The 26,808-nt window shown below is 40.1% G+C and overlaps 1 protein-coding gene across 1 annotated transcript in view; it reads right to left on the bottom strand.

Moving 5' to 3' along the window:
- The window catches only part of LAMA2 (laminin subunit alpha 2), a 559,328-nt gene that overhangs the window by 181,602 nt on the left and 350,918 nt on the right, over window positions 1-26,808 (bottom strand). Inside the window, exons 20-24 of the mRNA XM_006029173.3 lie at window positions 21,607-21,818; window positions 13,621-13,727; window positions 8,021-8,201; window positions 2,932-3,068; window positions 324-560 (exon numbers count right to left, since the gene is read on the bottom strand). Coding sequence (XP_006029235.2) covers window positions 324-560; window positions 2,932-3,068; window positions 8,021-8,201; window positions 13,621-13,727; window positions 21,607-21,818 — 874 coding nt within the window. The remainder of the gene's footprint in view (window positions 1-323; window positions 561-2,931; window positions 3,069-8,020; window positions 8,202-13,620; window positions 13,728-21,606; window positions 21,819-26,808) is intronic.

Below are 26,808 nucleotides of genomic sequence, written 5' to 3'. Positions count from 1 at the left end.
AGGAAATTCTTTTCTTCCTCCTGGAGAATCCAGAGTTTAGACTTAAAATGGAGTGAAAAGCATATTTTTCACACAAAGATTAACAGGCAATACTGCCAGTTCAGTTCACTCATCCTTAGTTACTAGTCCTCTGTGCAAGCCTAGCTGTTGAAACATAATGAAGGGAAGTAACATGAAGTAACTCTGACCAGAAACATGGGACACATTGCAGGGATATATTCTACAGTCCAAGTTAGAAACAACAACAGTTCTGTAACAACAGGGAAAAAAAAGACATAAAATGAGGTCAGAGTCTAAGCTGATGTCACACCACATTGTCCTACCTTGCAGCTACATTGACCTGTACGATCCATGCAGGAACATTTCTCCTTCTCTGGATCACAGGACTGTGGATTGATTCCTGCCAGGAGGCAATCACAAGCAATGCATTGTGGATACTTCCAATATCCCAACCTGCATTCTGTGCACTTTTCCCCGGCAAACTCTGGGCGGCAAAAGCAGCAGCCTGTATCTAAGTTACACTGGAAGCTGAGGGAGCCAATCACACTGCAGTCACAGGCCTACAGAGGAGAGAGACAAAATCAACGTCAACTGCATTTCTCCTAAGAACTCTTGTTATCTGCAGCCATTCGTGAGACACACACGGGAGCTCCTCTATAGTAATATATTTGTAATGTCAACAGCAATGCATTTATATTATAGTGCTAGGCAACCTGCTTGAGCTGGTGAGGAGTAGGAGATGAGAATCTATCTGTATTCTTAATAACTGTTTTTCCTCTTCATCAAATGTTATTTTTTAGAGGCTTATGTATCATAAAAGAACCCATACAGTAACCAGACTATTTCTGAGTAAACTAACAAAAAAAAGCACTTCATTAAGTGCACAAAAAAAAAAATCATATTCTGTGCAGGATAGCTCAGAGAACACTTCTGGAGCTGCAGCCATCCATGCTGCCCTAGTGCCATTGAAGGCCACCAGACCTGGTGGAACAATTAGTCCTTATGGTCCAGGGTGGACAACAAACTTCTTTGTGCAGCTAAAACTTTGGGGTGATAGAAACTTGAACTCTCTCTAAGGAATGGGGCTTGCTGCAAAGACACAATTTTATCAGGAAACTTAATCTCCCCACTATGCATTCACTTTGGAAATTATTCTCCTCTTTGGCCCCTCTTCACAGTGCACACTTCACTGAAATATAGACCATTCAGTCAGGAAGGTCTTCCAAGTAAATGACACTGTATGGGCCCTTGAGGTTATGTAGAGAACAATCCCTCAGTAGCATAACTGTGGCTATACTGGTGTGCTATCACAGGACACCAGTAATTAGTGCCAGTATTACAAGTTACTACAGTAACTGGCATAGATACTCTCACTGAAGTAAAGGAAGGAAAGCTGGCAAAAGGAGGGGAAAACACAGATTTAATTGTAAGCAAAATGTAAATCTTGTTTAGGTGACTACCTCTAGCATACCACCTGAATTCAAAAGATTGTTTCACAACTCAAGTGACTTCTAAGAAAGATACAAATTCAATCTTTACTGTATATAACAGACAATCTAATGCTTATGGAAGGTCTGACAGGCTGCTCCATAGTGTAAGATTTAAAACCTTTTCACAGTAAGAGGCTTATTCAGTAAATTATGTCAGAGCATAAAGCCTCGAAAGCAAATTGCTCACCATACATTGAATGCGCTCAGTGTGCAATCTAAACCTAAATTACAATCAAATGTAATGTTTGTTTTGCAAAGAGGCAGTTCTGTGCAATGCTCTGCTCTCTGAATTACGACAGGTCCTGAAATGTGTTGCTGTAAGAGCTCAAGTGGAGTGGGCATTCACACCTTGCCTAAGAGAAGTTAGCTGTAACATGTTAAAAGGGAAGATGTAGCTGATATATCATTATTAATTTAGGTGGTGCCACAGCAGCTGCCATGCTAATGCACTCATATAAAAGACAAACAGAGAATGTATTCCACAGATCACACATGGGGCTTCACCCTTATTAGACCAGTTTCAGTAGCCAACCACTCTGTATATGGCAGAAAGACAGAAATTTCACAAGGGAAGCTGTACATGCACATGCGGAGAAGAAAAGACGAGGCAATTAGTAATCAACCTCAGCTACATGACAAATGGCCTTTTCAGACAGTATTTTAATGGTGTACAACTATACTCAGGCAACATAAACTCTTCTGAGTAATTGCAGCAGTATTAAATCCCACTTTGTCAATGGGAAAGGCAGATAGGAGCAGATATTTGAACTCGGCATAATTTTCTCTATCACTAGTTTGAGGCTTTGCTGAATATGTTACATTATTATAGCTTTCATATCATCTCCCTTACTCTCTTACTTACTTCCACCAACTTTTCCGTTCCTTCTCCTTCTCTTTCTCCCCTACACTTTCTTACCTCTCATGTCAAACAGTAGGATGTGTGGGATTTAGATGCTAATAAGAATGTTTACACATCTCTTGATAAAAGAATAAAGAATTCAGGTTAAAGGTGACATTTACTCCCGTTTCCCTTCCCTTCCCTAGTCTTTTTTCTAAGTATATGACAAAGACCTTCTTTTATTGAGATCTATTGAGCCTGTATATAAAAGTAGTGATCTTCTTAGTTGTGTTAATATGTCTATAATGAAGCAATCATATGCAAACTAGAAACAATAGCTTCAGCATAGGCAACAGTAAGGCTTGCTGCAATTACTAAGGCTTTTTCTTCTGCAAGCAATGGGTTGCATCCCCAAGACAGAGTATCTCCAATAGTCAGGTGCAAGTCGCAGGCATGTATAGCTCTGATCAATAATAAACCTCACAATGCAAACAGAAGCATGGAGTGCTGCATAAGCTTAAAATTGTGCCCTAGGTGTAAACTACCATACTTTATCCCTTGGAAAGTATGTAATGCATACGGAGAAAATAAAGATCTGCTCACCTTGCACCCACTGACAATGTCATAGCCCCAGTAATTTGGTGCACATTTATCACACTTCTCTCCTATGGTGTTGGGAGGGCACACACAGCGGCCAGTGACTGGATCACAATTATTGCCAAAATGGGCACATTCGCAAGCTGCATAACAAGTAAAGAGAAATAAGAAAGAAATTCATCCTTACTACTCCGTACTATTTACATCAAAGCTTACACTGTACATTGTCCCATATATTGTCTCATACACACACACACACACACACACAAAACATTTCCCTATAAATAATGTTTATATATGCAATGTTTATTATATTAAGTGTGTACAACATTTTTCCTAAAGGTAAATAAACTTATCTTTGCCTCGTATTACTATGTGAAATGGAAGGGTTCCCCATCTTATTGTTCCCTGGTATATCCCTGCAGTGAGGCTCATTACAGTCAAATATATTTATTTTCCATCCCCTAATCTCCTTTTTTTTGTTGTTTCCTTTCTTTTCACAATTAAACCATAAAGAAGAGACAGAAGGAGAAATAAGAGGAGTATATTGGTAAATAGCTTACCACTGAAATATTCATAGCCCAAAGTGGGGTTACTAACATTAGAATTAGATTTTCCATGCTCCCCTACTGCTTTAGAAGGCAGTTAAATAAAAATTTTGGTATGCTGATTCCAGTTTTTTGGCACCTTCTGCTTGTAATGCTTGTGTAATAAAATCTTCACACTAAAATGGACTCTGCTTTCAAATAAAATTGTAAGTTTGGAACAACACAGAATGGAAGCAGAAGAAACAAATCAAGGTACTGAATTGTAAAATCAAAGATTTTTTCTAAACAGAATGATCACACTAAAGCTTTAACTGGAGGTAATCAGAAGTAATGCACCTGCTCACAATAAAACAGAACTCATGGAAAACTTCACCGAGTATACAAATAGTTGAATTTGGGGTATTCCCAGCTCCACTGCTGTTGAAAGGTTATCAGTTAAAGCTTCAGGTTTTTATCTAAGACGTCTTAAAATATACTGGGCCAGATTCTAGACAATCTAATATATCAGGGGAGGGGAGAAGGAGAGCAATAAGTCAACTCTTTAGTCTGTATTGTACATAGCAACTTGGGTAAGATAGCAGCTTCCACAGGTGGGTGAGATGTGGGAGGGATTGTACACAAGTTATTAACCTCTCCCCAGTCCCTATTAGAGCAGAGGGTGAGGAGACAAGAAGACTGTGACTCTAGCCCCCTCTACACATGCAGGCATGATGGGATCAAATGAGCAATTCACGCAACTGTGCCTCCTGCAATGTCACATGTACATGTCAGGCAGCGCGACTGTGAGATCACGTATTAGATCCCTCCATGTCTTATTGCCAATGCAGGGGCAGCCCAATCAAGGGCTCCCTCTGCATCAGCAAAAAGCAAGCTCCCATGGCTGGTAGCCCCATGCACCCCAGTTGAAGGACTCTCTGCCATGGGGGCAACCCATGTACCCCTGGGGCAGGGGGGATCACTGTGGCAATCACGCTGCCCAAGGAGTGTATGAAACCCCAGGGGTGAGAGGTCTGCCCCTGTTGCTACCTCCCTGCCCTGGGGTTAGTGAAACCACCAGAATGGGAGGGTTACCACAGAAGCGACCTCACCATCCCAGGGGTACATGAAAACTCTGGATGGGGAGATTGCTGAGAGGCATGCTGCGTGGACTCAGCATCTGCAGTATGGGACTTTGGGTCCCAGCAGCTGTGGGTTGCTGCCATGACCCATATTTCACAGCTTCTGGGACTGAGAGTCCTGAGCAGCTGTGAGACTCACAGCCCTGGCTGGGCATAATGCACCACTGTGGCTGGGAGGCCTGGAAGGAGACAGGGCTCCCAGCCACAGGGGAGACCTTGCTACACATGCAAATTAAAGCTTGATAGCAACCAGCTATTATTTTAGTACATGTTTTTCAGGCCTAACTTTACAGCTGGTTGGAGCTTTTTATTGTGTGATAAGTACTTTGGTCTCAAGATAATTGCGCAATTAACCACTTAACTGCACGATACCTGTAATGTGTACAGGGGGCCTGAGTGAATGGCAGTCTATTCCCTAGTCTGTTTTGACAGAAGCACAATAACACATTTCCCCTTGCCAGGGTCTTATGGGCCAGTATACCCCACTGAAAGTACATAACAGAGGTACCCAGCACAGGTGCCAGAATATGGCATGCAAAGGCAGTTTGCTTGGCACTTACACCTTGGGGCAGATGGTGTGGAAGGGACTGGGGCTGCACTGCCACAACAAGGATTGAACCTCTCACAGCTCACCCACCATCTGCCTCTGGCACACCCACATCTTACAAATTGAGGTTGCAAGCTTTTTGGCACTCTGCCCAAAAACACTGTCAAGCCCTGGTATATAACATGATCTTTTAAAGCTTTCTCTTGTGCAAAGAGAGTCTTGTGCATAAGTTCTTTTAACTCCTATTAGATAAGGAATGAGGCATGGAGAAAAAAACCCTGTTTGCAGTTTGATAAAAATAACATTTCCTTTCCCCTAATATTTCTAAAATAAGTCAAGTAATGAAGAAAAATATTCACTTTTACTGTAACCCTGCAGTAAGTTCCACATAGGCCTCCTGCACTCTCACACAGCTCCTTGACTTCCTCGGGCTCTGAGGGTTGTTGGTTGTAGCTGTGTTGGTCTAAGAACACAGGCAAACAAGGTTCTCTGGGTAGATGTGATATCTTTTATTAGACCAACTAAATAGTTGGAACAAATGTTCTTTGCAAGCTTTTGGGCACGTGCCTTCAGAGGCCCATTCAAGCAAAGATCATTGACAGACTGAAGGTTGTGCCTCTGTATTCTCTTCTCAGGGGTCCCAGGTCTGAACATTATTTCTTACAAAATTTTGCTTAGCTGAAGATGAAGTGATATGACAATGAAAAGTATTTTTTTAGTGTTGTAGCTTAACAACAATACCCACAACAGGGAATACATTTATTGTAGGTGAAGAACTGAATAGTTATGTAGATTTTTTTTCTATATTGTTGCTCCCTTGATAGCATTAATATATGATGGTGTTTTGTTTTTCTAGGAAAACTTTTTTAGATTTTATGTTTCCTTATTATGGCAAAAAAATCTCTAAATTAATTCCTTTAAAGATAAAAGAAACCAAATATTTTATTCTACACTTAACTACTTCTATAGTAATTACTTTGAGGTCTTATTTTTTTCTGTCAGGATATAATACCCTTAGATAAGCCTTCTTTTCCCTGTGATTCATTATTAAGTTTTATATTTTTTTGCCTGTTGATGGAACACATTAAAATTGCACTAAGGCCCCTGCTACACAATACATATATTACACAATTAACTGGTGAATTGCGCAATAAATTCAGACTGGCCACACATGCAAAGTAATTATCACACCACAAACATGACTATTTCGGTATAACAAGAGCCAACTACCTACAAAGTTAGTGCTTGAAAATGGGTAACAACTCTAGACTTAGTTTCTATCCGGCTTTAGTTTGAATTCGGAGCATGGCCCTTAGAATGCACTAAAAATAAATGGGGGGAAAACAGCAGTATTTTAAAACAGAAATTTTCTCATTTTATAACTTCTAAAAATCTGACTCCTAAAAAGTTCCTAACATTTTACTTTGCTTTTTTATAATTATGTTTGCTTTACCTTTGCTCATCAAATATTTCTGTTAAAAAAACAATATTTTTTTAATTCTTTGGACTTAAATTGTTCTTCCAATTTAACAGTTTTGCTATAACTTTTCCATTTTAGTGCTCACAGAAAGAGAAGTTTATATTTTTAATGTGAAAGCTTACTCATTGACATTTTTTTCACAACCACATAGAAAGGCAACATCTTGTAGTGCAGGGGGGGAGGGGGGAATAGATATTTATGTATTCTGATTATCTGAAAGATGCCTAAAGGCAGAAAGATTTAAGACAAGGGACGTACTTTCTGCTTATATTACAGGAGACTATTCATGAATATCATCCACTGTGCAGTACTCTGTTCTCTTCTCACGTGTGCTAAGAACTTTAAGATTGCAGTTACTATTGCTTTTCATTTCAAGCTCTGTCATCAGAGAGTCCAGGGGCTGATACCTTTCCTTTCCTCATGCTGATATGTTTCAGATTTACACTCCAGTAACCTGACCTCTGTATACACACCCTCTTATGGAAGACATCACCAAGCCAGTTTTGAATATAATCCATAGCCAAAAGAAGGGTCTTTCTCAGCTAAACTGATATGGAGTGAGTCTCCTTTGGATTTAGTGATCTGTGCCACTCTTAGGACAGTAGGAAGTCATTTTAGTACTGTTTATCTCTATGTCCTTGAATGTGAATAGAAAGAATCAGTGAGAGATGTTTGTGTAGAATTCTAGGATAGTACAGTACATATACAAGGCATATTCTAGGTCAGATATTCTACAGATCTTTTTATAGTCAAGTTTGCAAAAGGATTTTGCAAGTAAGTTGTCAAATCATGTAAATAGGGGCCAATAAAACTGCACAAGCAGCCAATAAAGCAAGGGAAGAGAATGGGACTGGGATTATGTCGAAATAGAAAGGATGTTTTTTATTCATTTATTTACAGGGAAATAAATTGATCTATAATGTGTGATTCGAGTTTCTTTCCCGTAGCTATGGTCAATGTGTAGATGGAACAGCTCATGATCCTAAGCCCACATAAGAAGACACTCTGGACTGTTGTGCCCTGCCACCAGCTCTGCTCAGCCTCCATACCTTGTACTCTTCTAGTGCAAGCTTCCTAAGCAGAAGGACTGGGGATGAAGGCACAGCCTATTTTTCTTGGTATACTCATGTTAGTCATAAATTAATATAAAAAACACAAGAATGGCTCACATCTCTAGTGCCTGCATATTATACTTCTTTCTCTGTATACATGGATTGAGCTATTTGCACCTTTTGAAAGCATCTACTGTTAGAGACACAAACTAGAGATATAGGCCCTTTCTGACCCGGTATACAATTATTACATTCTTACAAAAGGACTGCCTTATATAAAGTGAAAGAGGAGTAATCAAAGAAGGGAGAAATCCAACGGGCCATTATATAGGCCCTGATTGTTTACGTACAAGTGCATCCTCCTTCTTCAAAGTTGTAAAATCCATGACCGCAGCGGTCACATTTCTTTCCAGCTACTCCAGGTTGGCATGGACATTGTCCATTTTCACCGCAGTCAAAGGACTTGGAACCGAAAGAATTGCAGTTACAGGGAACACACCCCCTTGGTGACTGCAGGCCAAATGTTCCAGGCTGCCACGTGAGAGAAAGGAACAACATTTAGTCAGGATTAACAAGGATCTACAGAGCAAAGGGGAAAATGGGTGAAAGGGATAGGAATAGAGGACTTATTTTGGGCCTTTCCTCACCAACAGTGTTAATAATGATCCGAACAAAATTAATAATGCAAAATTATAATATAATCCAGTAATATAATGAAAAGCCAATAATAGACACACGCAAACCTTAAATAAAGATTTTTCAGTATGACACAAAGAAACAGATAATATAATTCAAGCACCTTGGATTGCTTTTTAAGAATACAGAATTTTTTTAGATTTCTAGAGCTGTCCTGTACATGTTAAAAAAAAAAAGGCAATCAGATTGAAAATGCCTTTCCATGGAAACATTTATAAGGCATTCTTAAGCACAGCAGTAATTTATTTCAACAGGGAGACTTTTAAGTGTGTTCTAAAAGGTTGGTCATTTAGCCAACTATTCAGACATAAGGATTGTGAAATTATTGAAGGTCACAGCCAAAAGCTAACTGAATGGATTTAAATACTGACCTACCATTCAACACAGTCTGCTCTAAGCTTTGCACCACATCATTATCATTTACATTATATTTGTCTGATTTAGGACCCCATTTTTTTCTCTAGGTGAATAGGAAGAGAATTCAATGGGAGGATATTTGTGCCACTAGATTTAACCTCCTTGGCTGCCTATACACCTGCTCATTCATATTTTAAATAGAATGTGTCAGAGCAGACTTGATTAATCAAGTCTGGTCATTAATTGAGTCTAACTAATTGAGTCTGCTCCACGTTCTAATTAAAACTCTCTAGCATCACATCACCATCATGTCTATTAAGCCTCCATGCATTTTAAAATGGTTGTAGTGGCATCCTGTGTCCATTTTTAAACACACGGGGGCTTAACGGATGTGATGATCAGGCATTTTAATTAGATTGGCCCTCTGGGAACCACTCTAATTAAAATGCCCCTCCCCTCAGCATGTGTATAGGCAGTCCTTGAGGAGGGACAATCTTGTTACATACCTGTAAAGCATTATGTATGCCTTGACACTGAAGAATACTTAGAGCTCACTAAAGAAATAAAGGCAAACTATCTAGTTTGCCATTAGACAGAAAAGCAAAGCTTTAAACTAAAATTCATGGGTCAAATTCAGCTACAGTAAAAACTAATGCAGCTATGTCAAGGGAAGTTACATCCCTTAACTCCAATATTTTATGACAATAGCTCTAACAGCCCAGGACAGAGTGATTCAATTAGCCTCTTATAATTCTTTTTACGGTCTAGAGGAAAGTTTCCTTCCTTCCTGCCTGCCTTCCTTCCTGTCTTCCTTCCCACCTTCCTTCCTGCCTTCCTTCCTTTTGTTAAGTTAGGATGATTTCCAGAGAATGTGAAACTCCTTATCACTGTTAGCTTGGATTTCATGTCACAGCACCACGATTAAGGACAAATTCTAATAAGCAGCTTGCTATATCACAGCAAATGGAGAAGCTGAAAAATTAGATAGAACAGTTCAAATAGTTAATATTATTTTGCTTTGAATACATTATTTGTAGAGCGAAGGGGAACACTTTAAATTTACTTTTGAAATGATCTAATATGTGACCTACATTTATGAAGTTAGACCTTCTACTGGTGTAAATAATATTGTTTCAGTCAAGTCAATGGAGCTACACTGGTTTATAATCAACACAGGATCAGACCCACAAAAGTAAATTCTACCCTCTTTTGTATGGGTGAAATCACACAGACTTCAATGGGATTCCATGTGAGCCCTGTGGACGGGAACACTGGGATTTCCCACTGCCACGGGCATTGACTGATATGGAACAAGTTGCAGGAATGTGGCCAATGGGCAGCGGCTGCCTTGCAGAAGCATGAGAAACTGAATGAAAGATCGATCATACATAAAACAAGAAATTATCCACCTTTTGATTCTCAAATTCTATAGTGAAATGCTTCACTGGCATGCACCTCAGCCTGATAAAATATAACAGAGAGAAAAGAATACCCAAATTCATGTAATTAAATTCCAAAGTTCAATTAAATCTACAGACCATCTCCAAAGATCTCTTTTATAGGAGGAGAAAGGAAAAACAAAGGCAGAAAATGAGAATACACAAAAACCTCAGGACAGCCATTCAGATTAATGCAGTGAAGTAACCAAGGCACAGCATGCAGCTCAGCTCTCAATAAAAGGTTTGATAGGATCTAATAAATTCTGTTTATAAGGGTGAAAAACAGAAAAATTGCCTTGCAGGCTAGCTCACTGCATGGTGTACAGGAAGGAAGGATCACCAGCAGGCTGATTCTTCTATAATCATGAGTTTTGTTGAGTGAAAGACATTTTGATTCGTCATGCAGCCCCCCAAGATGAATCCTCAGTGAAACCTATTTATATACCAAAATGAATATGGTATTTTATAAGAATTGTATTTACAAGGGATTAGGTTTCTCACTTCCAGGCCACTGGATATTAACAAAGAAAGGTACTGAATCTTTCTGAATATATTACGACTTTTTGCCCTGTCAAGATGTCTGTGAAATATATGTACAGAGTATATATCTGTGTTGTTCTTGGAAAGAAAACTATTTCCTGGAACTTCCCTTTTAGGAGTGGTACACGAGAACAGCATAACATTAACATTAGACTGCTTTTACTGACCATGCAACATGATGGGACTATATGGAGATAAGATAAATCTGTGTTCAGCTTCAGAAACTGGTTCTTCCAATATTGTGCACTTCAGCCAATAAAATAAGTCATCTTAGGCAACTGACATGTTGAAAGAAAACTCAAGACCTACCACATTTGGTGGTTCAGAGTAGGTATGTTCTCTTCATGCTTTTGGGCCAATCTTTCTACCATAATTTTTAGAGTTTTTTGTATTCTGAATCATAAAGTGCAGGATGACATCCTGTAAAATGAAATCTATGGATAAACATGCATTGATTTCAATGGAATCAAAATGTCACCACTTATTTCTATACATGCCACTGTTGACAATGATGTCTGTAGAATTATTTTGATCATCAAGGTTTTGACCATATTGTTCTCCTCACTATGCTGGGTCCTGAAAATGGGTATATATTAAAGAAGCCTTCCCTATTCTTAAGTCTGATAGCACGTTACTCTCACGTAGTATAGGAAGAGTGCAAAACTCCCATGCAGAAAAAGCACACCTAATCCAGCCCATGCAGTGCACATGTTTTCAGATTACCGAAGTGACAGGCCTATAAGCACCTCGCGGGCACCCGCTGGCACTTGGAAAACCCCGTCTCTGTGGAGGAAGCTGGATTTGCTGAGTGTTCTGTGGATTTCCCCTCCGTTTGTGCACCTGTCTGCTGAGCTCACAGCGTCTACCCATGAAGCCTGATTTACAGATGCATCTCCCTGACATATCACAGCGCGGTGACATGGATCCTAAAGGATTGCAGCCACAGGGTACACAGAACTGCTTTTCTGGGCCCCAAAAATGGTTGGGCTTGAGGAGTGAAAGAGAAAAGACAGAGAACAAAGGCAAAGAGACAAGGTGAAAAGAAAGACTGAGAAAAAGGCTGTATTACACAAAGGACAGTTTTGCAGCTAACACTTGATAAAATACAACAGATAAAAAATATGAGCTAGATAACGGAGACTAAAAAACCATGAGTTATACTAAGCTAGCTTGAGATGTTTTCTATGTACATGCTATAGTGGGGGGAGCAAATTTTACCCGCCAATGCAACTGGGCTGTTTCCCTGACATCACTGGAGTCCCCTTGAGTGGAACATTTAAGTAGTATTGAAAATGGAAGGGGAATATTTACTGAGCTTCTTACCCAGAACACTACTTAGGTAAGTGCAATTTTAGCTATTGATTCCACAGAATTAATCATATACATTAAATTATGCACATGCTTCAAGTGCTTTGAGACACAGGGACCTAAAACAGGAGTTTTCCATCTGTTGTCTATGGAGCTGCTGTAGTGCATACAACAGATCCTACTGGTCTGAAGAAAACACATTTTGAGAGGGACTGGAATGGTGCATGGATCGTGTTTTTTGCTGTGATTTCTAAAGTATGTATTTGAACACCCAGCAAAGCAACAGGCAGTTTTTAACATGGATTTGGATAAAACCTACAAATTTCAAGGCAGAGATGGACAAGCATTTTGCTTTTTCTTTTAAATATTGTATTTACTCAAATCCAAGTCAAGATTCTTTTCCCCCATCTAACATGGGGAAAAAGGTCCCTCATCTTGGAACTGAGTATGAAGTGATGGGATGAGGGGAAAGGGGCAGCTACTGTGGCTCTGGCACTGGCTCTGGCTTGGGACCAGTGCTACAGCTGCTATCTTCTCCTGCACTGCTCTTGCCCACCACAGCCTTAGGGGAAGAGGTGGCAGGGAGTCCATCTCCCACCCACCCCATAGCCTTTTCATACCCTCCCTCCTGGCCCCCATCCCTACCACTGCTTACCCTTGCTCTGCTCCAATAGATTCCAGGCCTGGCTCCAGCCTGGAGCATGAAGCATGTAGATACTCTGGCCCCAGACTGGCTCTGTAGCAGTGGTGATGGCAGTAGTTCTGGCTAGGTACATGGATCCCAGGCTGGAGCTGCCATGCTGCTGCCACTGCTACTGAGCTTGGCTGGGGCTGATGACAGAGTCTGACAGGGCAGAGCAAGACTAAGCTGTCATGGGCAGGGGAGGGAAGCAGATGCTGCGGGGAAGGACCAGGGAGAAGGGGCATAGAGGGCCCAAGGCTGCAGGAAGGCAGAGGGTGGGGCAGGCAGGTGGCAGGAGTCAAGCTGCTTGACACCCTCACTGCTCCTTCCATCACCTACCCACCTTCTGCCTCCCCACCACCTTCCCCACTACTGCCTCCCCTACCACCTGCCCCTACTGCCACTGCTTTCCCCATTGCAGTGGTGGGGAGTGGGGGGAGGATGAATTTAAGACAACCCTCCAATAATTGGATTCTATACATGAAAAACTATAACAAATTTATAAAGTTCCCATGTGTAGAATCTAAGTATTGTAGGGCTGTCTTAAATTCAGGGTTGTCTGGATGTGGCTAAATATGGTAAATGAGTTGATCTCTCTTAGGCCAGGTTTCTCCGCTTCCTCTTTCCCCCCACAAGACTCTCATGTGTATTACTTTATTCAGCCACATTATGTTTTCACAGTATATACATTTTTTGGACAACTTAAAAAAAATTGTGTATGTGTTCATTGCACAGAATGGGACATATTTGTTTAGCATCAACTTTGCTCTAAAAAATGAGAAAAATAACTTGGATCTCCTGACAGAAATAAAGCCACTTACCTGTTGTGTGTGTGTATGGAACATACCATTGCATTTAAGAGGAAGAATATTTAGTTGTGTAAAACCGAGAAAAAGAATTAAATAGAATCCCACCTCTTATTACTCACCTTACACCCATCACACTTCTGCCCCACAACATTGGGCTTGCACTTACACTGCCCGCTCTGTAAGTTGCAGATCTCTGAGAATGAACCATTGATGTGGCAGTGACATGCTATAGGGAAACAGAGAACAGTTGTCACAATGCACTTCGCTATTACCTTTATTTGTGGTAGCCAAGCATGCATGGTACTATTCTAATTATTGCTAGCCCTGTGAGGTGTGAGCAGCTTAGCCTCTCACTGAGCTGAATTTTAAGGGAGGATCAGATGCCAGACAGCACTATGCAGTACTCCACACAACATTGGCATCAACATGACTTGCATTGTAACACTGGCCACAGACAGGAATTCATTTCTAAAGAAAATAGAAATTAGAAAAATAGACAGATAGTCTAGGAGCTGGAATGTGTTCCCGGCCCCTGGCTGGAGAGCTACACAGGTGCCCTTCCCCATGCCTAGAAAAGGGGCAGGCTGTCAATAGGCAGCTTCTTGCCTTTAAAATCAGCATGTGTGCAGCCAAGATGAACACAAGGCAATTTAAAGCCAGAGCCATGGGGAAGCATGGCTGGAAAGAGCCTCCTCAACCTCAATTCCCAGTTCTCCAGCTTTTAAGTCACTACATGTCCAACCCAGCTAGGTGGTGCAGGTGGCAATGGCAAGTCAGGGATGTGGGGAACAAGGCTTGGATTCCTGGTCCTGCTTACTTTGAAATTGCCACCCACGCTACCCAGCTGGCAGTCCCTGATCTAGAAGGGAATGGGAAAAGAAGTAAGGAGCGGTAGGGCAGCTGCTTCACTTGCTTCCCAGGCCAGACTGGGAAGGGACTGGAACATCCTGCAGGTGTTGATTTTTGCAGGAGAAACTTTTTTGCAAGTGAGATCTTTCAGGTGTCAGCCTAAAAGATCTTTCTTCTGGAAGGAACATGTTTCCTCTGGGAGAAACAATACATATTTGTATGCTCCTAGTTTCTACTAGGAAAGTGACAATTCTTGCACTAGAAACATAATGTATTGACACAGCCTTTATAAAACTGTAATTACACTGATGAATTTGCTTCACACCAAGTCACCAGAAAAGTAGAATTAGAGCACACCATTTTGCATATTTCTATATAATCAAGTTTAAAAACATTTGCTCCATAGGAGATTGAATAATGAGAAACATAGGTTTTCTGAACAGCCTGCCCTCTGCAACCAAGACTCTAGATGGGCAGGGATAGTGGTTGTGCAGGAAAGAGAAATTTGGGTAAAATTTAGAGAGTAGTCTGTTGCAACAACCAAAGATGACATTGTCGATCATCGTCTTCCACAACTCTCCTATACCCCAATCTAAACCTATACTGGTACATGGCATGATGCTGTCCTAAATGCAGGACTTTGTACTTTTCCTTATTGAATCTCATGAAATTTCTTTTGGTCCAATCTTACAATTTATTGAGGTGCCTCAATCCTAGCCCTACCCTCCAGCATATCTACTACTCCCCCCAGTTTGGTGTCATCCACAAATTTGCTGCGGGTGCTCTCCATCCCATCTTCCAGGTCATTGATGAAGATACTGAACAAAACCAGTCCCAGGACTGACCCCCACTGCACCCCCAGGCACTCCACTGGATACTGGCTGCCAGCTATACACCGAGTCATTGATTACTACCCTTTGAGCTCAATAATACAGCCAGCTAATCTCTCCACCTTACAGTCCATTTATCCAATCTACACCTCCTTAGTTTGTTTGCAAGAATGTTGTTGAAAACTATCAAAAACCTTGCTAAAATCAAGGTATATCACTGCTCTCCTCACATCCACAGAAAGAACTATCTCATTCATAGAATGCAACCAGGTTGGTCTGGCATGACTTGTCCTTGGTGAATCCATGCTGACTGTTCCTAATCACCTTCTTCTCCTCCAAGCGCTTAGAAATGGATTCTGTGGGGACCTGGTCCATGATTTTTCCAGGGACTGACATGAGGCTGACCAGTCTGTAGTTCCCTGCATCCTCCTTCTTTCCTTTTCCAATCATCCAGGACCTCTCACACTGCCATCAGTTTTCAAAGATAATGGCTGGTGGCTCTGCAATTACATAGGCCAATTCCCTCAGCACCCTTAGGTGCATCACGTCCGACCCCATGACTTGTATATATCCAGCTTTTCTAAATAGTCCCTAACCTCTTCTTTTGCAACTGTTGTATGCTCACCTCCTTCCCAAATATTGCTGCCAGGTGCAGTAGTCTCAGAGCTGACCTTACCTGTGAAGACTGAGGTAAAAATGCATTGAGTACTTCAGTCTCTTCTGCATCATCTGTCACTAGGTTGCCTCCCACATTCAGTAAGGCACCCATGCTTCCCCTAATCTTCCTTTTGTTGCTGAAATACCTGTAGAAACCCTTCTTGTTACCCTTCATATCCCTTGCTGGATGCAACTCCAGTGGCACTTTGGCTTTCCTAATTTCATCCTTGCATACCTGAACAATACTCCTATACTCCTCCCTAGTAGTTTGCCCAAATTTCCACTTGTAAGCTTCCTTTTTGTGTTTTAGCTCAATTAAGTGTTCCCTGCTAAGCCAAGCTGGTCTTCTGTCATACTTGCTAATCTTCCTGCCATGAAGGACTGGTACCTCCTGAGACTGGGGGGCACCATTTGTAGGCAGCAGCATCAGCGGTGAGCGGGGATCAGTTGTAAAAGCCAGTGACAGTGTAGGCGGCAAGGTGCGGAGGGGCGGGTGGCGAGCGGTGACCACCCGCAGAAGTTGGCAGTAGTTTTGGTGGCAGCCAATCTCAGGTGGGGCATGTGCCTCCCCATGCCCTCCTTACGCATCGCCTATGCTTCCTGAGTATCAGGATGGTTTTTTCCTGCACCCTCAGTAAGGTTTCTTTAAAGTACACCCAGCTCACCTGGACTCCTTTCCCCCTCAGACTAGCCTCCTTGGGGATCCTCCCCATCAGCTCCCTGAGTGAGTCATAGTCAGAGTCCACTTTTCTGAAGTCCAGGGTCCTTACTCTGCTTCTCTCCTTCCTTCCTTTCCTCCAGATCCTGAACGCAATCATCTCATGGTCACTGCTGCTCGCTGCTGTTCTGTGGCCAATGTCTTTTTCTGTCTTGCAGTTCCCCTGATTGTAAGTCTCTAGTCCTTTTCTAACATCCAACCTGACACTTTCATTTTAAGAAGCACTTTCAATTGCAACTGTACACACTGTGGTTGCCATTTATATGTCAGCATCTCAGACACTGCAAGCTGCCACTTGATATACTGCAGTTATCCTTCCCCTGCATATAAAGAAATAATGCAGTATCTCTTTCATGACAGTGTGGACCTGTTGGTAAAGGCTGACTTTAAAACAGAATGTCATTTTTTAATTACTTTAACATGTTATGAAGTGGGTGCCAAACCAAAAAGCTGCAAATGTTATGACTTGCCACACTATTATTTTCCAAAGTCTTTGAGAGGCACGTATGCTGAAATAACAACAAAATAAAAAGCTGTAGTATCCTAGAGCTATCTTGGTGATATTCTATGTCATAATAACAGTGCTTCTTTATGTCTTCAGAAAGGTTTAATTTGCTTATATTTTGGGATATATTTAACCACAATTTCCAGGCTTCTTTCTTTTTCCCTTCTTGTTTTATTTAATTTTTAGAACTATGATGTGCCAAAGATGAGACATAATGCCCATTGAAACATACCTTTAAAACTCTGTTCCCCTTATTATTTGTTAGCAGCTTGTACTATGTTTTTAGGAGCTAGGGTTTTATATGTCATCTTACATGTCATGTCAATTCTGTTACATGTCATGTTTGTCCCTCGTAATTAGAAACTTACTTTGAAGAAGATATGTTGCAATGGGCATTATGTCTCATCTTTGGAACATCAATGACTCTTGAAAAGCTAGGCCAAAGTTTGTGTAAGGCCTCCTGGATACTTTTTCCTATTATATATTTTGAGATATGGTACCATAAGAATCTAAGAAAGAAATCAGTGTATTTTTATCCACACATGGGGTTATATTATTTATATTATATTACTCAAAATTCCCTACAATATATTCTTATTTTGGCCACAGATGAGCAGAAGTTAGAAGTCAAGACTTTGGTTATTTTTCCAGCTAACAGTATGTCTAATGTATACAGCAATAATATATATTTTAGTAGTATGAATCTACTAAACTGCTAAGCATTATAAGCTGCATTTATTTCACTTAAACCCTGCTTACAAATTCACCTCTGGGTGGGGAAACGTGTTATCCTCACTTGTCATGCAAAAGACCCTGTCAAGGAATTTGTGTATATGAAACAGGTAATTTCTTTCTCCCTAAGTACCGAAATCTTTTTTCCATATTACAGTGGTCAAGATCTACCCCCTCTCTCTGTAAAGACAGCATGCTTGATTATAGAAGTACAAACACAAGCACACACACATAAAACCCCCCGGCACATGATTAACCAATCAAACATGTCTCAAGTTGTTACCCAGCCACACAATAATAAAATTAATGGTGTGATAAAACAAGGAATAATCCACAAAAGTATTACAAAAAATGTGTAATAACTTATAGCTGTGGTGTATGTCCCTGTGGGGTATGTCCCTTTGGATGGGAGCCCCATCAGTTCATGGGTGCACCATGTGCCCTTGAGGCTGAAAACTGTCAGCTGATGGGGGTCTCAGCTGCAGGGTGCAGCCTTGGACACCCATGATTGGGAGCCCCATCAGCTGATCTGGGCTCCCAAACATGGGAGCACATGGTATACCCCTGCAGCTGGGAGCCCAGATCAGGTGACGGCTCCCAGTTTGCTGCTTGCCAATGCAGGGAGCATGGTCCCCCTGAACCAGCAATAAGATGTGATGGGCTCTGATGCTGGATCGCACAAGCATGTCTCCTGTCATGCATATGTGGCATGGCAGGAAGTGCGATTGTGGGGATTCCACGTCAGATCCCATCACGCTTTCACGCGTACATCTGCCAGGGGTCTAAGAATCAAACGCACTGACTTATTTCTCTTCTGTATGTAGACATATTTGAATATACATCATTATGCCTAAATAACTCCTAACGTTTCACCCAACTGTGATACTACCAGTGTAATCCCTCACTGTTTACCCTACAAGACTGTACCATTTTTCACTTCCATGACAAGAAACCAGTGCAGAAGGATTAAATCAAACAAACCTTGGACATTTATAAAGAAATCCAGAAATGCTGTGACAAAGTTGGACCATCATTTGAAATGGTTAATACATTTGACATTGGCACTTTACTTTAGAATGAGAAAAAATATTCAAACAATAATTTGAGGGCAAAAAATCATGTTTTTCAATACTCTTGAGTTTGGATCTTTAATAAAGGGTGAAAATTGAAAACAACAAAGTAAAGTCATGGTGCCTCTGATACTGTAGCTGCAGGGCAAGACTCCTTGGAAGTCTGCTAAAGAAAGGTAAAATCATATGCAAAATGAAAATCCACATGAAAGATGGAAAGAAAATAACTTTGGAAAGTAATGTGCAGCATAACTGTGAGCACAAGGATAGGAATAAATCATGAGGCTCTCCTTTGCAACTAATTACAAAAGCAAAGCTTATAATTCTACATTAAAAATGTATTTATCTTTAATACTATTTATTATTAATTGTATGTTTTCTGAACTCTCCTTCTGTCCCATGTTCATAATCCTCTCCCATGAAGCTACCACCACTACTGCATGTTCAAAGCATCATCCATGTCAATGACTCTGGGTGGATGGTAAACTGCTGAGTGCTGAAATTTGGTGGACTGTACTTTGATTTGTGAAAAGCAGTGCTTTTAAACATTACATATTTAACATGTTGAATTATGTGACATCATACCCATGAATTATTAACTAGTTCTGAGACCCATTGAGAATGCTGAAATTCTAATAGTACATGGTTGTAAAACATGTGGACAACCTTTTGTATAATACATGCATGTCTGCTGATCTCTTTTTAAAGCTATGCATATGCCTACTACATACATTAAACCAGTTATTCTCCAACAAGTTGTGACAGCACCCCGGGTGCCTGGAGATCCTTCAAAGGTGCTGTGGGTGCCAGACCATGTCAGTGCTGTTAGGTGTGCAAACATGATTCCCCAAATAAACCTAGAAATTCCAAACAGAAAACTACAGCTGTGGTCTTTCTGAGTTCTTTGCAATAGAAACATTGCTCTATTATTTTCCTGTAGGCAAAAAAGAATGAAAACTAAAAGCTGGCATTTTCCAACGGGTGCCTCACATCTATCCAGAGGTGCCTCAAGTCTAAAACGGATGAGAACTACTGCATTATACACACCCACACAGATTATAGTTATACACATACACATACCCATGCTCATAATGTTATAACCACAGAACAGAAAGACTTGCTATTAATAGCAACACTTTGTACTTTGTGTGTAGACTGTCTTTCCTGAAGGATTCTTGCAATGCTTTGCAATAATTAATTCAACTCCTTGGGTGCAGATAAGCATTATTATCATATATTCAATTAAAAGACTGATATTTCATAGAGAAGTAAGGCTGGAAGGGATTTTAAGAGATCACCCAGTTCAGCCATCAATCAAACCTATAACCTTGGTGATATTAGCGCCATACTATAACCAACTGAGCCAATATATACATATATACTTCAAGAGTCTCTAATAAGATGAACTTCAATTTCTGGGTGCACAGCTTGAGATATTAGAGGCCTGATTTCCAAAAATTTGGAATGCTTACAATTTACAAGTCATTCTATCTACAAGAACTAGGATAGCTTAGATTCTTAGGATGAGAAAAGAAAACAGAATGAGGGGTGCCAAAAGTAAGGTACATCAAACCAGAGTCCATGAATCTACTTTTCTCATTGTCAAAAGAGCAAGTCACAAATAGACCAAATCTTTGAGCCATCAATACAGGCTTCTAAATTTCATGCATTAGCCAAGTATTCTGGAAACATCCCTTGGTAATCCCTACAACATTCAACAGTAAGGTGATGGACTGGTTCTCCTTTCACCTATTAATTTTATACCAATGTACAGTCAGTCCTCGACCTACAACATTTCGCACTTACGTTTTGTGCTTACATTTATAAATTGACACCCTATTTCAACTTTCTGACATCAATTTTGGCTTTACAACACTTGCTCTGATGCCAAGCCACACCAGTGAACAAGTTTGCTGCATCACCCATCTCCCTGGAGAACATCTGTCCAAACTTCCTTGGACGCTTTCTTTAAGAAAGCAGTTAAGACTCCAGAAAAACCTGCAGCCAAGACTCCTGAGAAGACTCCAGCCAAGAACCCTTCAAAAAGTCCAGCACAGTCTCCTCAAAGAAGTCCTTCCAAATCAATGTGATTACTATTTATAATATAAATACATTAATGTAGCTATATTACTCATCTATAATTGATTGAGTAAAAAATTTTGGATGATTTTTTGGTGAAAATAGAGTATCAGGCCTTGGTTCAGGAACCAATTCCCCCATTTATAACATTGTTTCCTATGGGAAAATTGGTTCTGAGTTACAATGTTTCAACTTAAGACCTGGTTTTCATGAACCAATTGTGTCATAAGTCCGAGGATTGCCTGTAACTCCATTTGCCTCAGTGGAGTCACTCGATTTAAAACAAGGGAATGACAGATTCCAATCCTAAAGGAAATAAAATGTTTCACCACTGGGCCTCAATAAAAACAATGTCCTCTTAGGGTACGGAAATGTTGTGTACTACTTGCTGGGCCCCTTAACAGAACATCTGAAAAATATGCCCTTTGCTGCAGTGCCAAAGACACTCAAGTTATGCCCATGTCAGTGAAGCAGGAAGATTTTTAAGCTTTATGCATATATTGAAATTTCACTCCTTCTAGACATACATATTATTATAGCATTATTAATATATGTATAAGTGTACTGTATCACTTGCATATATGCAGCCCCCTACTTCTCAGGTGCTAAGCAGTATGTTGCTATGGAATATATCTGTTCTGTCAGGAGCAGAAAAGCGGACTTACGTTGACAGTTTCTTGCATCAAGAGCATCTCCAAAATATCCGTCAGCACACATCTCACAGAACTGGCCTGCTGTACCTGGCTTACATATCAGGCAAGCTCCAGACAAGCTGTCACAGCTGCCAGGTACGGAGAAGTCAAGGTTGTCATTACATGGGCATGGCTGGCATGATCCCCCTGGTATTAAAGGTTGTCCAAAATAGCCTTCTGCACACCTAAGGTAAAAGAGACAACATTAGTCAGGGTCCTTACCTAGCCCTCTTATGAGAAATGTTTACAGTTGTGTTGTTTTGCTAATCACTAAAGATGATTTGATTCCCTTTCAAGTGTTTCTTAAGTGCCTCTCTCTCTCTTTTTTTAACAGCACTGTAGATATAGTACCAGCTGAAATCCTGCCAGCTCTGTTAATAATTAGATTTCAGTGGGGGAAAAAATCTTGTCACTGGCACTGAAGACGAGACAAAAGCATAATAAGAAATCTGTCTATTGGCACTATAGAGGAATTCAAGTCCACATTGGAAAGGCTTTGTACTACAGCACATCATGTGTAGTTGCTTTTCTGCATTCACTAACCAGAAAGGCTGACAATTCCACCCCGCATCCAGGCAACTACCTCCCCCACCTGCACCATAGAAATGTATTTGGAGAAAACAGCTTTACAAAATTATACAGATGCAAAATTATTTGTTTGTATAGTAATAAAAGAACCCCAAATCTTCTGCATTGAGGAATCTGTTTAATTATGGAGGTGTGTATGTCTGTGTACATGGAGGTCATGTAGACATATCTCCATAACACAGGAATCACTCAACTGTCACTAAATAAAATATATTTCGTATTGCAAATTTCAAATCAGAGATATTTAAAAATATCACCTTTTCTGTATTTCTACTCTGGGACTTCCTATAGATATCACATAAAACATGATATTAAATCTGACTGAACATCAAGGTACATTTTAACAGTGTATTTCTACTACTCTTGCAGCTCATTTCTCATTTATATTCTGACCTACTCTCCCTTTCCATTAAATTTGCTCACACTTCACAGTAGACCAACTTGTAAAAAAGGGGAAGTAAAAAAAGGAATGTAAAATCTCCAGGTTCAAATGAATATTGTTATTCATTGTTATTCATTTCAGATGAATTCAGACTCGCATAATGGTGGGCCAAAACTACATGAATACCATATAGCATAAACTGACCTGTTCACGACTTATTTCAAATGCAACTGTAATATTCTAATGCAGCTATCCTCTCCATCTCTTAGTAAACTGGACAGTAATAGTGAGCAAGAATCTTGCGCAGGGTGCTTGAGTAGCTCTGCAGCACTTTCAGGCTCGTAATTTTGGAGTAACTTTACACATTTTCATAAAGACCATCTCTTTCTTTGCACTTAGCATATATGCCGTGCCAGAAACCTTCCAATTGGTTCCTAAATAACTGTATTTTCACATGTATTTATGAAATGATGATTAATTTTGATATTAACAAACTTATAAAATGATGGACTTTAGAGAACTTAAGACTAAAGAAGAAATTCTATCTGGATCTGATGAAGTATCTATCTGTAGTGAGATGCCATACACATTAAATATGTCTTATTTTTCTTTCCCCATAAAACTGAAAACTGTTATAACTGGGGTTAAGTCATCCAACTCACACAAGTCGTCCAGATGGTACTATTTGTGTAAGCACTTGATAACATGAGCAAAGTTTGCAAACTTTATTTTATAAGGTTTATTCCTCATAAGTAGCTTTCTCCTACAGTTACTTTTCTTGCAACAGGAGTTACCAGACTAGAATCAACAGCCTTTAGAATTTTGCACCATATTTTTCCTGATTTGTTTTATTTTCAGAGCTTCAGAACTTTTCACACATATCACAGCTGTTAGTGGTTTCCAGCAAGGAAACGGATATTTCTCTACTGCATGTAGGACATGTCAGTGACTATTAAAGACCAGTTTTCAGCTTGCTTCCTCCAAAATGAGTTACCATATCTGGAGAGATGACATCTAATTTGCAAGACTTCTGGGGACCTTTCTTAATACATGTTCCAATTAATACCAACTATCCTTTTCCCAAAACAAGGAACTACTGGGTTCTCCATGAAGCATTTCATTCCAATTAAAGGGAATGATATGTCAGGAGCCACACCTATTCATTTCTGATGAATCTCTCATGTGAGTAGTATACTTATTGCTGAAAGGATATATCATAGATCCACAATTTACTATTAATCCCTTTTTCTTTAATGAATGTTTATTCATTTTCTGTTTTTCTCTTCGATTCAGACTTCACTTCTGTATCTGATAATACCCACGGAAACATATAAAGCAGTTCATAGGCAAAGGACTCCAGGGATTTGTGAGTACTCTGCTGCTAATCATATAACCTTTCTATTAATAACAATAGATTTTGAAAGCTCTTTGTATTCTGATTGGTTCAGATTCTGCTAATTAAAATTAAACCACAATCTCATGGACTTTGTCAGCCTCTCAAAACTATGTATTTTCTTGAAGCCTAAATGTATTTTGAAATAGTGGCAAGCTTCAGTATGAGAGCATGTTGTGTGCCTGTGCTATGCAGAAGATCATGGTAAACATTAAAATAATCCACTTTTACTAATCCTATATCTGCTCCCTTTAGGACATTTCCACTTCAGTTACTATCCTCTTATTCAATGTGTTATGCCTTTTTGGAGTGGTCACATAAAAGAAGAACAATGATTCATGTGACACAGAGAGTTAATTTTCTGTATTAAGGAAAAAATATACATCCTATCTTATTTGCTGACTACAACAGAACAGTTATTGGGAGGGAAATAAGGAAAGGAAGGGCTGGAGGAAGACAGAGAGAAAGAGAGAGAGAAACAAGAGAAAAAAAAAGGAATGTAATAATTTTGCCTTTTTTTCTCTCTTCTCTCTCCTTCACTCTTCCTCACTCTCAGTTTTATATTCATGGTTTGCCCTCCCTGTGGCTGCCAGGTAGCCTGTATCAGTGCTGGCTACAGAGCTATTTGCAAGCTGCAAAATATATGCCTTCTCTCCCTGAAAGCTTGCAAAGAAAGAATTTTTTTTGCTATCATTTAGTTGGTTTAATAAAAGATATTGCCTCTGACCCAAGAGCTTTGTTTATCTCTATTTCTTTGATCAATGTGGCTACAACATACATCCCTGAAACATAGAAGATATCATATTTAGCTGTTTGGAAATGTAAACTTCATTGATGACAAAGAAAGAAGAAATTTTTACCTCTCTGTCTGACATCAGACATCTCCAGGGAAGAAGCCTGCCTAATCTGCACATCACAGCAATGCTCTCACAAAAGGACTCTGAGGTACCCAGGGGAATAAACTTCCACCTTCTACCTCCCGTGTGCAAAATTAAGTTTCTTTTCTACCTAGGAGAACTTTTACAATCTTGTAATTCTCCTCAGCCTGAAGGAGGGTGTTTGTACCCAACATCTTGCAAGCAAAGACATTTTTTTGCTACTATTTAGTTGGTCTAATAAAAGATATCACCTCTGACCCAAGAGCTTTGTTTATCCTATTTCTTAGAGCTGCATCCATGCAATTAGGAGCCACAAACTACCAGATTTTGCAGTTCATTTAAGGGGACCATTCTTGAAGGAAAATACTATTCAATGTGACTGAAAAAGGCCGATTCAAAGTGACCTATACAGGGAACCCCTGCTTAACGCTGTTTCAGTTAGCGCTATTTCATTATAACGCTCATTTGAAATTGATACCTGATTTCACTTAGCGCTCAGTGAGTTTCAACATAACACTCACAGTCGCCATCTTGGGTCATAAAAAAAATTGCAGTCACCATCTTGGGTTGTCAAATACCATGGGTTTCGCTTAACGCTCATTTCACTTAACGCTCAGTTTTTCAGGAACCAATTAAGAGCGTTAAGTGGGGGTTGCCTGTAAATCTTTTAGCTATCCAAAGGGCCTGGTTATTGCTTTGTCCACCCAGCTGTGCCAGATCTGGGTAGCAACAATTAGCATACCTAACCTCCAACCAACAAAAGAATGACTTTTTACTTGAAGAAACCCTATAAATTATTTTAAAATAGTTTTATCTATACATTACATACAACAAAAAGTTTAAAACATTATTTTTGTTGCCAAGCAACACACTCAACAGCTTGGAAATACCAGATTGATGGTTGTCCTTTCAATTTTCATTTGACTCCCCTGTGCATTCAAGACAAGTTGTAGATGAGGCTGGGGTCCTGTCGAAAACAGCTACTGGTCATGCAATTAAAAATCTTAATGCATAGGATGGCCAACTTAATGTGCACGTGCAACCATAAATATGATGTTATCTAACTTAAGAGTGCGTGACTTTGGAACCTACCTAAAAGTTTCTAAAAAGGGCTTTGTATGCATAGTTTCCTAAACATTTTTAAAAGGACAAAGGTAAGAACAGTTTTTTCTTTATATACACCTGTAATCATCTCCTCAAAATGCAATGTCAGCAGGATTTGATGGCCATGCTACCAGCACTGCATGAGATGGCTCTTTACTTGAGAATTAACTACTTCAGCGGCTTGTAGGAGAACGTTCAAAGCAGAAAGAACAAAACTGCTGGCACCATGCGTTGGATCCAAAGGGTGGTTAGGGGATCCCAGCTCATTTATTTCACCCTCACACTGTAGGTTGGAAGTCCTGTGGGAGTGATAGGCTATATTTGGAAACATGTGTGAGGTCTATAGGGTTAGGGAAAAGCCTGGCTTGAACCTCTTTTCTCTCCCAGTTGCAGAAGTTCTTGCCCTATATCATATCTCATAATGGGAGTCTGGAAATATGTTGTGGGTCCAGTGGTGTTATGGGAAGTCTTGGCTTAGCACTGTCTATGCAGGAGCTGGGAAACATCCTGGTCTGTACCATGTCATGAGGAATGGCACTAGTAAACAGGATCTGGAATCTGTACTAGGCCCAGAGTAGAGGTATGGGTGTGCCTGGCTCTCTTCATCAAAACTACAGCCTGTCTGGCAGGTCTTATGCATTCTTCATACTAATATTTTGGCAAAGTCAGGTGCCAGGCTCTTTACATGGTTCAGTGATATTGGCAGGTTGCCATCTTTTTTCCTAAGAAGCCCAAGTGAGAGAGCAGAAACAGTGCTTTCTGACAGTTTTCAAATTCAGCTGAATTGTAGAGTTTCACAGGACAAAGAAAAGGCACTTCCGCAGCCTGTG

This window comes from Alligator sinensis, unplaced genomic scaffold, assembly GCF_000455745.1.
Source record: "Alligator sinensis unplaced genomic scaffold, ASM45574v1 scaffold889_1, whole genome shotgun sequence".
In the NCBI taxonomy this organism is placed as follows: domain Eukaryota; kingdom Metazoa; phylum Chordata; order Crocodylia; family Alligatoridae; genus Alligator; species Alligator sinensis.
This window is presented reverse-complemented; position numbering and strand designations above follow the sequence as displayed.